This window comes from Lissotriton helveticus, chromosome 4_1 (genome assembly GCF_964261635.1).
Source record: "Lissotriton helveticus chromosome 4_1, aLisHel1.1, whole genome shotgun sequence".
NCBI lineage: Eukaryota > Metazoa > Chordata > Amphibia > Caudata > Salamandridae > Lissotriton > Lissotriton helveticus.
In genome coordinates this window covers 1,901,804,538-1,901,818,724 of record NC_136063.1, presented here as the reverse complement: position 1 = coordinate 1,901,818,724, position 14,187 = coordinate 1,901,804,538, and the positions used below count along the sequence as shown (strand labels likewise).

The following is a 14,187-nucleotide window of genomic DNA, read 5'->3' as shown; positions in this document are numbered from 1 at the left end:
GATCGCAGTCGCGAACCGACCGGAGTATTGCCAGGACCCTTCTATTAGAAAGCATAAGGCTATCTATACGCAAAAATCCAGCAGGAAAAATGCGTCCCATTAATGTTTAAGACTAGATTCACTTAAAATGTAGACACCAGCGCTCGGCTGACGCCAGAACTATTATAAAAGATTTGCGAGTCTTTATCGGCACATACGCAATTGGCATGCTACATTCTGACCAGAACCCTGCGTTTAGCTCTAGCGCTTACAAGGAGGCCATGGCCAGCATGGGCATTGCATTGCGGTACTCTTGTTCCTTCCATCCTGAGGGAAATGCGGTAGTGGAAAGAAAAAACCGGGACATAAAGCAATCTATAACGGCGACGGTATTAGGTTCGGGTGATGGGTGGGTCCAACATTTAACAAGTGTCCAACGTAGTCTTAATAATCTGCCAAGAAATTCTCTAAAAGGTCTCAGTCCATACGAACTATTGTTCGGTACTAGAATGTACATTCAGGATCTTGATAGTCACACTTCGGTGGTAGAAGAAAAATGCTTTGACATCAAAGACCGTTTGGCTGTTTTACAGGACTTAAATGAAACAAGACGAAACCTAAGTAACATAAAATTAAAGCAACAGCCAACAGCCACTGAAGAAAAACCACCTGTCCCAGCAAGACCTGTCTGGATTCCAAAGATTGGGGATCTGGTCAGAGAGAAGATCGCTGTGAAGAAGGAATTTGGGCCTTCTTACAGAAAAGCAGTACCTGTCTTAGCTGTCAGCGGAACAAGATCATTTGTACTACCGCCCCTTGCTGGTAAAAAGGAGAACCGAGTTGTATCCATCGACCTGGTAAAACCACAATCATGTGGCCAATAATAGGTAGTAGGCCCAGTGGACTCCCAAGAAATAGCAGAATACCAAAATTTGCTACAATCCAAGAGGTTCAAACTGAGAGACTAATCACATTTGATAAACCTGCAGTGAATAAAAAAGGACTATGCAACAAAGCCATGGAACTTGTGCCTCTTGAAACCCAAATTGCAACAGTTCATCAAGAAACACCAGTCTACAACGATGTAGCCTCAGACTAAGCTAGTGAAACAAAGAAAAATCCAAAAGCAAATGAAAATCCGGAAACAATTCCAACAATTGACAGAACTGCATCTGGCTACTTCATCAATTTTGATGACTTTTCTGATGATCCAAGTGAACATGAAGAAACGCCAGCAACAAAAACTTTCAAAGACAAAGTAACTGAACTCTTTCATCAACTCAAAGAAACCTATCTGATTTCTCCATGGATTGAATTTTGGATTGTGTTAGGTGTACTTTTCCTCCTGCTTTGGCTCATCATGGTTCTTTGTTTGGGAAAATTCATTGAAGGAAAATACAGTACAATGGACACAGCAAGTCAGAACATCAACTTGGTCCTAAAGCCTCACAAGTCATCTCACATCGAGAAAAGAGAACTATCAACAGTGAACGTCACAGCCAATCCAATACCCGGTGGGGTAGCATGGGACAGAACTGAGTATGACATTTTTGGCCCGATTGAGCTCTTGAAATATCCACACCAGTTTCAGGTTTCATTAAGTGACTTTGTAAAACCAAGTACTTTCTCTGATGAATGGGACTTTGAAAATATTAACAATATGATGTCAGATTTGGTAATGTCAGCAAATTTACAGAACATGATTACTTACAGGGTTCATGAAATTATGAAGAAATGTATTGCTATAATCATTTTGGTCATCACTATTTGCATAAATCTGCACAGCCTAGAAATGTGTATAATTATAATCAATGGGAACATTGTGCAACACCACCTAAAAGCAGCTCGAAAACATTTTATGAGAAATTCCCATACTTCTCAGGGTTTAACACAAGTGATGCAGAAACGTTTTATTTTAAAATGTTAAATAAGACAGGAATGAAAACAATGATGACAAATACTAAATTGATTTATTCTGAAGCATTTTATGGAAAAATGACTACATTCGGTTTTGATTTCAGGAAAAACAACATTGAAACAAAAACCATCTGGGGTACAAAAGAATGGCAGGTCCAAGGTCTAGAAGCAATTTTTGGAGCCTGCATGATCCCAGAACAATTAATATTCTTGAATGACACCATTCAACAGACTACTTGTCTTGACCTAGCTAAGATTAAAGACTTAAATAAACTGTCTATTCCAAAGCCCATAACTGATAGTAATAGCACTACAGACGTGGAGATAGACGTATCCCATATTTTACACCAAAACAGAACACATCCTGATTGGAAAAAATGGTTGATCTGGCCCACAGACACAAATAACTGTCAAGATAGATTCCTGAACAAAATAAAGGGGTTAAAACTGAACAGGCCAGACCCTAGATACTCCCAGAGACAACATCCAGGGATAGTTACAACATACAGTGTAGGGAAACTCTGCCTCGAATGGCTACAGAAATCCACACTGGCTGAAATTAAGCAACACTTGACTTGACTTAAAGACTGTGCTGACTTGCGTGATTTCATACTGGGCCCACGCAAACAGCGTCAAAAACGTTTCATAGCGGCCGGTATATACGCTGCGTACAACGAAGCTTGGAAAGTAACACAAATTGAAACAGCAGAAAAAATACGAGAAATTGATCGTATTAATTTGGAAAAATCACTTTCTGTTGTGGACAATGGGTTAACGACTCTGTCCTCCAGAATATATTCACTGGACAGTATCGTATCATCTGCTATTGATATAATAGAGCAAGACTTACTAATGTTACAACATGGTCAGTCCCAAATATGTTCTATTGTACAGCTTGGCTGGACGTTGCAAAATCTGCGTTCGAGCTACGTGCCATGGCGTTTAATCAACACAACGTCATTATTCTCTATCTTTAACCTTACTGATAAACAAATCAGTTTGGCACAAAAAGGAGCAGACTATACGATTCTGAGCAGTGAAAAACTTGAGAGATTACCATTGACAATGTCAGAAAGACCTGTCATTGAATGGATAATACACGGGGTAATTACAATTCCGATAACAACTTTCCAGTTTAAATATTGCCAAGAGTATATACCAGCGGGCCAGTATGAAAGGTTGGGTAAAGGCTACATCAAGTCAACATGGAAATTACCTTATACACACAAATGTTATAATGAAAAGAAAAAGGAGATATTTCTTAGTGGTAACAATTATAAACAAGCATTAGAAATGCAATCGGGCTCGGATTTATTTGAGTTTGAGCTAATGGCATTGTAAATGCCAATGTATTGTTGCTATGTGTTATGGAGTGTGTTCATGTGGTGTGTACTGCCAGTGATCTCCTTGTGAGTGTGCGAATATTGCACCGTTACTGCCTGTGATGTCCTTCTTGTGAGTGTGAGAAGCTTGCACCTCTGCTGCCTGTGGTCTCCTTGTGAGTGTAAGAAGCTTGCACAGCTGCTGCCTGTGATGTCCTACTCACTACTCTACTCTACTCACTACTCTACTCTACTCACTACTCTACTCTACTCACTACTCTACTCACTACTCACTACTCTACTCACTACTCTGCACTCACTACTCACTACTCTACTCACTACTCTACTCACTACTCACTACTCTACTCTCTACTCACTACTCTACTCACTACTCACTACTCTACTCACTACTCTGCACTCACTACTCACTACTCTGCACTCACTACTCTACTCACTACTATACTCTGCACTCACTACTCACTACTCTACTCTACTCACTACTCTACTCACTACTCTACTCTACTCTACTCACTACTCTACTCACTACTCAACTCACTACTTTCTACTCACTACTCTACTCACTACTCAACTCACTACTCACTTCTCTACTCACTACTCTGCACTCACTACTCACTACTCTACTCACTACTCACTACTCTGCACTCACTACTCACTACTCTACTCACTACTCTACTCACTACTCAACTCACTACTCAACTCACTACTCACTTCTCTACTCACTACTCTGCACTCACTACTTTAGTCACCTCACTACTCTACTCACCTCACTACTCTACTCACTACTCTACTCACTACTCACTACTCTACTCACTACTCACTACTCTGCACTCACTACTCACTACTCTGCACTCACTACTCACTACTCTGCACTCACTACTCACTACTCTGCACTCACTACTCACTACTCTACTCACTACTCTACTCACTACTCACTACTCTGCACTCACTACTCACTAATCTACTCTACTCACTACTCTACTCACTACTCTGCACTCACTACTCACTACTCTGCACTCACTACTCACTACTCTGCACTCACTACTCACTACTCTGCACTCACTACTCACTACTCTGCACTCACTACTCACTACTCACTACTCTACTCACTACTCTGCACTCACTACTCTGTGTGCCTGGTGAAAGCGTGCACTGACGGCTGGTGGTGTGTGTATGCCTGGTGAAAGTGTGCACTGATGGTTAATGGTGTGTGTGTGCGCCTGGTGAAAGCTTGCAGTGACGGCTGGTGGTGTGTGTGAGCTTGGTGAAAAGCTGATTACCCTGCACACTCACATAGTGATTACCCTGCATACTCAAACACTGCTCACCCTGCACAGTCACACACTGCTTAACCTACACACGCACACACTGCTCACCCTACACACTCACACACTGCTCACCCTACACACTCACACACTGTTAACCCTGCATACTGCTCACCCTGCACGCTCACACACTGCTCACCCTGCAAAGTCACACACTGCTCACCCTGCACACTCACACACTGCTGGCGCTGGACACCAACGTACTGCTCACCCTGCATACTCACACACTGCTGACCCTGCACACTGACACACTGCTGGCCCTGGACACCAACGTACTGCTCACCCTGCATGCTCACACACTGCTGACCCTGCACACACACACACTCCTGGCCCTGGACACCCACATACTGATCACCCTGCATACTTACATACTGATCACCCTGCATACTCACACTCTGCTCACCCTGCATAGTCACACTCTGATCACCCTGCATACTCACACTCTGCTCACCCTGCATACTCGCACTCTGCTCACCCTGCATACTCGCACTCTGCTCACCCTGCATACTCGCACTCTGCTCACCCTGCATACTCGCACTCTGCTCACCCTGCATACTCGCACTCTGCTCACCCTGCATACTCGCACTCTGCTCACCCTGCATACTCGCACTCTGCTCACCCTGCATACTCACACACTGCTGACCCTGCACACTGACACACTGCTGGCCCTGGACACCCGTATACTGATCACCCTGTATACTCGTATACTGATCACCCTGCATACTCAAACACTGCTCACCCTGCATACTCACACACTGCTGACCCTGCACACTGACACACTGCCGGCCCTGGACACCAACGTACTGCTCACCCTGCATGCTCACACACTGCTGACCCTGCACACTCACACACTCCTGGCCCTGGACACCCACATACTGATCACCCTGCATACTTACATACTGATCACCCTGCATACTCACACTCTGCTCACCCTGCATACTCACACTCTGCTCACCCTGCATACTCACACTCTGCTCACCCTGCATACTCACACTCTGCTCACCCTGCATACTCGCACTCTGCTCACCCTGCATACTCGCACTCTGCTCACCCTGCATACTCGCACTCTGCTCACCCTGCATACTCGCACTCTGCTCACCCTGCATACTCGCACTCTGCTCACCCTGCATACTCGCACTCTGCTCACCCTGCATACTCGCACTCTGCTCACCCTGCATACTCGCACTCTGCTCACCCTGCATACTCGCACTCTGCTCACCCTGCATACTCGCACTCTGCTCACCCTGCATACTCGCACTCTGCTCACCCTGCATACTCGCACTCTGCTCACCCTGCATACTCGCACTCTGCTCACCCTGCATACTCACACACTGCTGACCCTGCACACTGACACACTGCTGGCCCTGGACACCCGTATACTGATCACCCTGTATACTCGTATACTGATCACCCTGCATACTCAAACACTGCTCACCCTGCATACTCACACACTGCTGACCCTGCACACTGACACACTGCCGGCCCTGGACACCAACGTACTGCTCACCCTGCATGCTCACACACTGCTGACCCTGCACACTCACACACTCCTGGCCCTGGACACCCACATACTGATCACCCTGCATACTTACATACTGCTCACCCTGCATACTCACACTCTGCTCACCCTGCAAACTCACACTCTGCTCACCCTGCATACTCGCACTCTGCTCACCCTGCATACTCACACTCTGCTCGCCCTGCACACTCACACACTGCTGGCCCTGCATACTCACACTCTGCTCACCCTGCATACTCGCACTCTGCTCACCCTGCACACTCACACTCTGCTCGCCCTGCACACTCACACACTGCTGGCCCTGGACACCCACATACTGATCACCCTGTATACTCGCATACTGATCACCCTGCATACTCACACACTGCTCACCCTGCATACTCACACTCTGCTCACCCTGCATACTCACACTCTGCTCACCCTGCATACTCACACACTGCTGACCCTGCACACTGACACACTGCTGGCCCTGGACACCAACGTACTGCTCACCCTGCATGCTCACACACTGCTGACCCTGCACACTCACACACTCCTGACCCTGCACACTCACACACTCCTGGCCCTGGACACCCACATACTGATCACCCTGTATACTCGCATACTGATCACCCTGCATACTCACACTCTGCTCACCCTGCATACTCACACTCTGCTCACCCTGCATACTCACACTCTGCTCACCCTGCATACTCGCACTCTGCTCACTCTGCATACTCACACTCTGCATACTCACACTCTGCTCACTCTGCATACTCACACTCTGCTCACCCTGCACACACACACTGCTGGCCCTGGACACCCTGCTACAATACTTAATTGTGGATGCGTTAACAATTGATGTGTGCACTGATGGCTGGTGGTGCGTGTGTTCGTAGAAATTGTGCACTGATGGCTGGTGGTGTGTGTGCCTGGTGGAAGCATGCACTGCTGGCTGGAGGAGTGTGTGCCTGGTGGAAGCATGCACTGTGACGGCTGGTGGTGTGTGTGTGCCTGGTAAAAGTGTGCACAGATGGCTGATGGTGTGTGTGCTTGGTGAAAGCGTGCACTGACGGCTGGTGGTGTGTGTGTGTGTGTTTGTTGAAAGCGTGCACTGACGTCTGGTGGTGTGTACCTGGTGGAAGCCTGCACTGACGGCTGGTGGTGTTTGTGCCCGATACAATGCCAAAATATAAATAGGTCGACAATTGTTTTAACCATTTTCCAGTTGGGGATTAAAGTGCATGGTTCTCACTCTGCAGTCACTAAAGGAAGGAAATACACGAATCGTTCTTTTTCTGGGGTGTCCGTGTGTGGTGTGTTTACAGAATAACACGTTTCTTTTAACACCAGAGAGCCCCCCCCTCCCAAAGTACCTGCACAGTCGATTATATGCGACGCCCCAGAGAAGGGCACCGCCCAACACGTGTCGGCAGAGGGCACGCTGTGATCCTACAATGGCCCTGCAAAGGCATTAAGGTGTGCCCCCGTCCCATTCTCCTGCCCCGTGCTTGGTTTAAAGCAGCCCCCCCCCTACAACGAGATGACCCAGTCAAATAGTGCTTCCTTGCCCCTCTTGCACTGCCCACTGTGTTTACTACAATAGCTCCTCCCTATCCATTGCTGTTCTCTTTAAGCTTCTGTTGTTCTCTTTAAACAGTTTCAAAAGTCGACCAACATTGAGTCAGAGGGAACACTTCAAGTGCTGCTAACAATCAATTCGAGGAACTATAGTTTTAAGTATGTGCGGGAATGGCAATGAGGTGCTGGGGTCGATCCCAAATTCCCTCTCATTCCCACCGCTGGGGTATACTCTGTCGCCGCCCCACAAAGTACTTTCTTTAAGGTGAAATAGAACGTAAATAGCAGCACGTGCTTGCGACAAAAAAATGGAAATACGTGGCCCCCAGAAGTGTAAAATTGCAATTGTGCATTTGGACTTTCCTCTCGGTTAATAACGCATTAGGGTAACTGAAAGGGCCGCAGAAGGAGGCAGCATCTCTTGAAATAGGTCTCTGGGTGTCCTGTTGAGATAATAGATTATGGAGAATTCTATTACAGGGTGCCTGCTTTGCAAATCCCACCCTGGCCTCTTTCAGTGAGTTATCACTGTTTCCATCTGCAGAAGCAGCCCCCCACTCCCTTTTATCTCGGAGTCTGCCAGGCTTTTCAAGACCACCATAAACAGTGCAGCCTCAAACACGTGCTTTGGGATTAAAATAAATAATAAAACTAGACCTGGTAAGAAATATAAACATATGTCAGCAAGGGGGGAATTACGTTAAAGGGGCTATAAGAAGCGGGACTGAAAACGATCTGGGGCTGCTCAGGTGACGGACCCATAGAAAGTGACCCTATGACCCTGGATGCAAGCACTGCCACGGGTGCAGAAACGAGTTACACTATGCACATCCTTGGGCGGGTAGCCCTGTTCGCGCTGTGCACAGCTTCCACCAGCACAAATCGCCAAGCAGCACGCGTTCCTAAATCTCAAAGAATATATTCTATGCACGCATGTGAGGTGACTTCACTCTAGCCGTCTAGTTCACTTTGTGTGCCCATACCATGTCCGCCGCTCACCCTCCTCCACTGTCACACTCACGGCCATTGCCGTTCCTTGTTGCCTTGCCGGTCTTTCAGTTAATAGGCGCTTCCAACTTTTTCCCTCAGCGAACTAGCATCCACCTGGAAACCTTTCCAGAGAGGCCATGGACTGTATGGGCTTGGAACCATTTGGCGGTTATACAGCAGCGAGGGAAACTGTGCCTGTTCTGTTATGTATTAGTGAAGTGGCTGCATCAGACAGGGTTCAGAAAGTTCAAAATGCCTAAAGTTCATTAGAAATTACGGAAGTCTGGGAATGTGCATCAGTCTTGCAGTCAACAGCCTGTTCTAGAAACTGTGGGGCAGTGAAGTTTTTAAAAATCTGATTACGTAGACAACGTCTCTCTCCTCCGTGTTCTGGATCATTGAACTGAAACCTACACACATTCAAACAACGGACGGACACACTCCCCTTCCCAGACCCTAAAAATAAACAGTCAGCACACCATCGCTCATTATTCTTACAGACTGTCACGCAGAGGCAGAAAAAAGACACCCCGTAGCAACTTAAAACAAGAACTACAGTGTGGACGAGCATGTATGAGTCATCTTCTGTGAGCGTCGCCTGCTGCCTCTCGTCATTTAACATTGAACGCGCTCACCGCTGTGAACGCGTTCGCATCATCTGGCTTGCATTACACGGGCACTCTGACTGCTCGTAATTAAGATTAATCACTCTGCCATGCTCGCTCTCGCACACAAAATGCCACATCGGGCACGCGTACATTACTTACAGCCTATCACTTCAAGGCTACTACATACACAGCACAGGGAAGACGAATCACTGACCAGATGCCAGAAAACGCTAAGGAATGTCTGGAATTTCTCTCTCCAAGGCCCTCTTCTTCTTTTTTTTCTCCTTTAACATTAGTTCTCTAACTCCTCCCCCAGGGGGAGGAGTCCGAGCCCTAAAAATCACTAAGTGGTACACTCCTGTGTCAAGGTATTAACTTGCATGGAGCCTGCAAAGGGTCTTCGAATAACCTTTCATGTCACCTGCACGGCACTCCTGCAAAACAGATAGAGCCATTTTTCAGACAGCTTTCCAACGGCAGCTACGTTCTAATAAATGACGACAGCTGTTGTGGCATGGTGCCAGGAAAAGCCTATCTCGTGAGCGTTAGTTCCATGGTTACTTGCTGTATGCAAGTATTGTATCCAAACAGTACTCCAGACATGGAGGCGGCAATATGGCCTTCTTTGAATATCTCTTCTATTCGAATTGATACTTTAAGCTGAATGAAATCCATTATTTTACAAACAACTGTGCCTTTGACCTCGTCTAAAGAAACGTATGATCTGCAAGTCGCAAGGACAACAGCAGAGATACATTCCTTATTCTCAACAAATTGCCCCGTGCATTTCGTAGAAATGTTGAGCCAAATCTTAAACATGTCAGATACCAGTGGCATCGCACATGTATTTAGGACAATTTTTTCGGGACTGTTGACACCGTTTGAAACAGTTCTGGGCATCTTTCCCAATTTTGTCCATTCTGTCTTTGGCGGCCTACCTCTACTTTTGGGACTCGTAGCAGGAATTTTATTTTTGATTCTTCTGCTCCGATATGGCAAGCCAAGCCGCAGACAAGACTCCAGCAACGATGGAAGAAACGATCCTAGCAATACGCTACCGGGACCGCATAACTAAATTCCTTGGATTAGCCCAGCTAAGAGATCTGAATATGACCTGGTTTCTTTCATTCAGACCAATCTGGCAAGATTGCATCTTACCTGTGCTTCGATGTATGCTATGCGGAGAAGAATGCGTGTTGGACATCTGTCTTACACTACCATCAGCAGTACCAATGGATACAGATACCTTGCTAGGTCCTGTAATGGCTCATGCATCGCGTTGTCCCCAGCGGCTACCTTTTCTGATGACGGCATTCGTTGAGACTTCACTACTACAAGTATGTGGCAGTGGTGTACGAGATGAGAGCAGCATCACACAGGTACAACCTTCTGTGAGCATTGCTGATCTTGACATCGATGATAGCAATCATTCTCACACATGCACTGTTACAGCATTTTCAAACTTGGTCAAACTTTCACCTGATATCGTAGACCAATTTTCTGCGAGTCTGTCTGAAATGATGTTCTCCCCTGAACAACGGGAATAACTTTTGAAGCAACGAGCACACAGCGTTCCCTGAACTCTGAATTCGGCCTTCAGCTTTGATAAACAAAAGCTACTGAAAACATTTGGAACTATTTTTTCCCCTGAAAGCGAATTTTTTTTTTTTTCACTTCCAAAATATTTACAGTTTTCTGGCACAGAGTACTCTGCTTAAAGTAGAACTATTCTTAGAGAACAGAGCTTCTAATTTAGGAACTCTAGAGACAATATTTTACCTCAGCCTCTAGCATATGTACAGCATTTTGTATTAATGTGTGATGAAATGGTCTCGACCTTCTCTTTTGTATTCAGAGCCATTTCATGTGTAATTTTCGCAATTCATTCAGCTGATATATATATGCATTTTTTAACTGAATGATACCACTGCTTGAAAAGCGTACAGTACCAATACTCATTTTTCGTTTATTTACCATATACCATTTCAAATGCGAATTATGTATTTTGGGGTGGGGTTTGAAAACACACATGCATCGTTATATGTTTACTATTGCTTAGTTTTAGTAATGAGGGACATTAGATCGTGGAGTGGGTGTTGTATTTCTATCTAGGACCCTAATTCGATATTCCTAATTTATGCCCTTGTATGGCTATAATAAATAATATCCTTATAAAGGCATAAGAATCATATCCATATTTAGTCATAGCCCATGCAGTCCAAATTAAGCAAGGCTACTTCCCCAGACTCCTAGAAAGTACAACGCGTTCTTTAAACAAAGCAAACCTCCAGCAACCTGGGAAATCCCCATGCTTCTGTTTTGATTTGTCCTAGAACTCCTGCGAGCACTGAAAGAATGGCCAGTTCTTAGTGACATCTTTATTGACGTCTTGTGTCCAACCTTACGTCAAACCCGGCACCTTTCAGGTATAAATATACCAATGTTGCCTTAGGCAAACACACGGTGGTTTGGAGCAGAGCGGCTATCTACTTGCCCGAGAGCCCAGCTGATGCGAGAGCCCACGGACGCCGCCCCTCCCTTTTGACGCACTGAGAAAGACGCTGTGTTTTTCTCCAGTCGTGAAAATCCAGCTCCGGTGTTTCCAGCCGCCCTTGCGGGTTGCTGGGATATCGAGTCCTGAGAGAGAGATACCAGACCTCCTGCTTTCTATTACCCAGGTACGGAGCTGACTAAACCCTTAAGAGAATTCTTGATTCAGATTCCTTGGCAAAACCCAACTTAACTCAAACTGCTACTTACTTACTCCTCCCACGTATTAGGCTTAGGTCAGGTACACCGGGGTAGGCGTAGATTAGAAGCACCAGTTGAGTACGTTAGTCAATGTTTTTATGTATGTATATATTTTATCCATTTTAAAATATCATATGGCTAAGAAACCATATCAATGCTTTTACAGTATTATTTCATAATACTACTTTTACTGTACGCACTTTACTTTATAATAAGTATTGCAATTATGGCAATTCCTTTCTCTTGCATGAGAATAAATAACACCTTTTATTGAAAACGCCCGTCTCTCTATTTCTCTGCACTCTGGTGAAACTAAGTATGCACGATTGACTGAGCGAAATAGCTGTCTATTGTTTTCACACGACTCTAGAGATACACTCTTATTCTGAGGGAGCAAAGTTGTCATGTTTTATGGTTGTTAGAAGCTAATCCCTTCTTGTCTATCCAGGGAAGTTAAACTCCTCCTTGTTTATTCGAGAAAGTTTCTAGTGACCTCTGAGCTAGCTGGCAAAACTAATTAAGTCTAATATAGTCAGTAGAGACCTAGTCGACCTCAGTCCTACGTCTACACTGCTGTTTATATTATTCCAATGGGCAGAGCATATTGGGAATATAGGAACTACACTACAATATGCACCGGGAATTCTGGGCAATTCTTTAAGGCATATATTTTTCAAAGGTGTGGCCTGTCAGGAGATCTGGTACTATCAGATTTGGTGCACCCAAAAAATGCAGGATATTAATATAGACCCTTTCTCGTCGGTCTTTATTTAATTCCATTCCAGATATTTTGCACATATGTTTTCACCTATGATGGTATAATTCACACAACATTAGGCTTCTTCTTCTACTGTTAAAATATCCTGCTGATGTATGGTAGGTTACTAAAAATCTAAACTCTATCTATATTTGGAAAAGCTGAAAAAGATATGCACACTCTCCTGAGAACACCATAAGGAAACCATAGGAGGCTGGCTTTTGATCAATAGCTATTGGCAACCCTAGACAGACAATAACTTCTTTGATTACAGCTACAGCTCCATCACACCAAAAATAGCAATTCTTACCTGTTAGAATAGTTTTCTTTTTGCATTGTTCTTCCACACTACCATGTTTCTTTCCAGATAAGGTGTAAGGAGTTTCAAATATAAATCTGTTGATGTTGTGATTTTTTTCGAAGTCAGTTTTCCTTTCAGAGAGCTCTTTGTCTTCTAGATATGGCTTCACATATGTCACTTGAATATGTGCATGCTTAGGATCAAGATCTTTCGCACTGACCTGAAGAGCAACACAATTTGTAATTATTTCACTGGAGGAAGGAGGAAGAGCATTGAAATTATATTCTGAAGTGCCTGCTACTTAAACTGGTTAAAGTAAGGCATAGTGAGGTGCTCCCACCATTATCCCAAGCAATTAATGGGTATGAAAATAGATGCCCTGCAAACAGTAAACAGCTATCAATGTGCAAAGAAAAAAGACCAATGTATTCAGACTTAACATACAGCTTCCTTCATAATCCTTTGCTACTGTGACCTGCGTTAGGGGATGATTTGCACATGCACATGTAGCACACAAGTTCCGTACAAAAATCCAGTCTAGGGTCAGCATTTATGTTGTGGGCTTGTTGCAGGACCAGCTTTAGCGACGGTAGCGCCCGGTGCGACAATCTTTTTGGCGCCCTCTCCCCATGATTTCCTCCTTGGATTCCCTTACTATCACCTGGCAAAAGTGCCCTCCATTGCACCTCTCTCAAATACATTTCATTTGTTTTAAAGTGCTGGTAAAGGATGGCTTTCGTAATCCACTCAGCTAACCACATAAAACGCAGATCTGTTCTTTGCAGCAGGTACATTAACCCTCTGAGCTACTTTATGGCGAGTCAAAAATAACACTAGACAAAACTTTGATCCCTCTCTCTCTCTAGGAGGAACATTAATCGTAAGATTTATCATGGCAGTTTTATTAGTGCCTGAAAAGTGGACACACAAGGAACTCTGCAGCAGGTGATTTTAAATCTTAAGTTATTGCTAAACACAGTGTCCCGTCTTCCCTCAGGTCACTGCCCACCTAAAGGTCAGTGCCCAGTGCTGCCACACCAGTCGCGCTGCCTTAAAGCCGACCCTGGCTGGTTTATAAGACAAACATCTGTACTCACCCACCCACCGTGGTTAAAATTGGAAGTTTCACATGCCCAGTAG

General features: G+C 45.0%; 1 protein-coding gene across 2 annotated transcripts in view; it reads right to left on the bottom strand.

Annotated features, from left to right (window-relative positions):
- The window catches only part of DOCK11 (dedicator of cytokinesis 11), a 1,219,508-nt gene that overhangs the window by 132,100 nt on the left and 1,073,221 nt on the right, over positions 1–14,187 (bottom strand). For both annotated transcript variants that reach the window (XM_078688544.1, XM_078688546.1), the window contains one exon: positions 13,057–13,267. In XM_078688544.1, the coding sequence (XP_078544670.1) occupies positions 13,057–13,267 (211 nt within the window). The remainder of the gene's footprint in view (positions 1–13,056; positions 13,268–14,187) is intronic.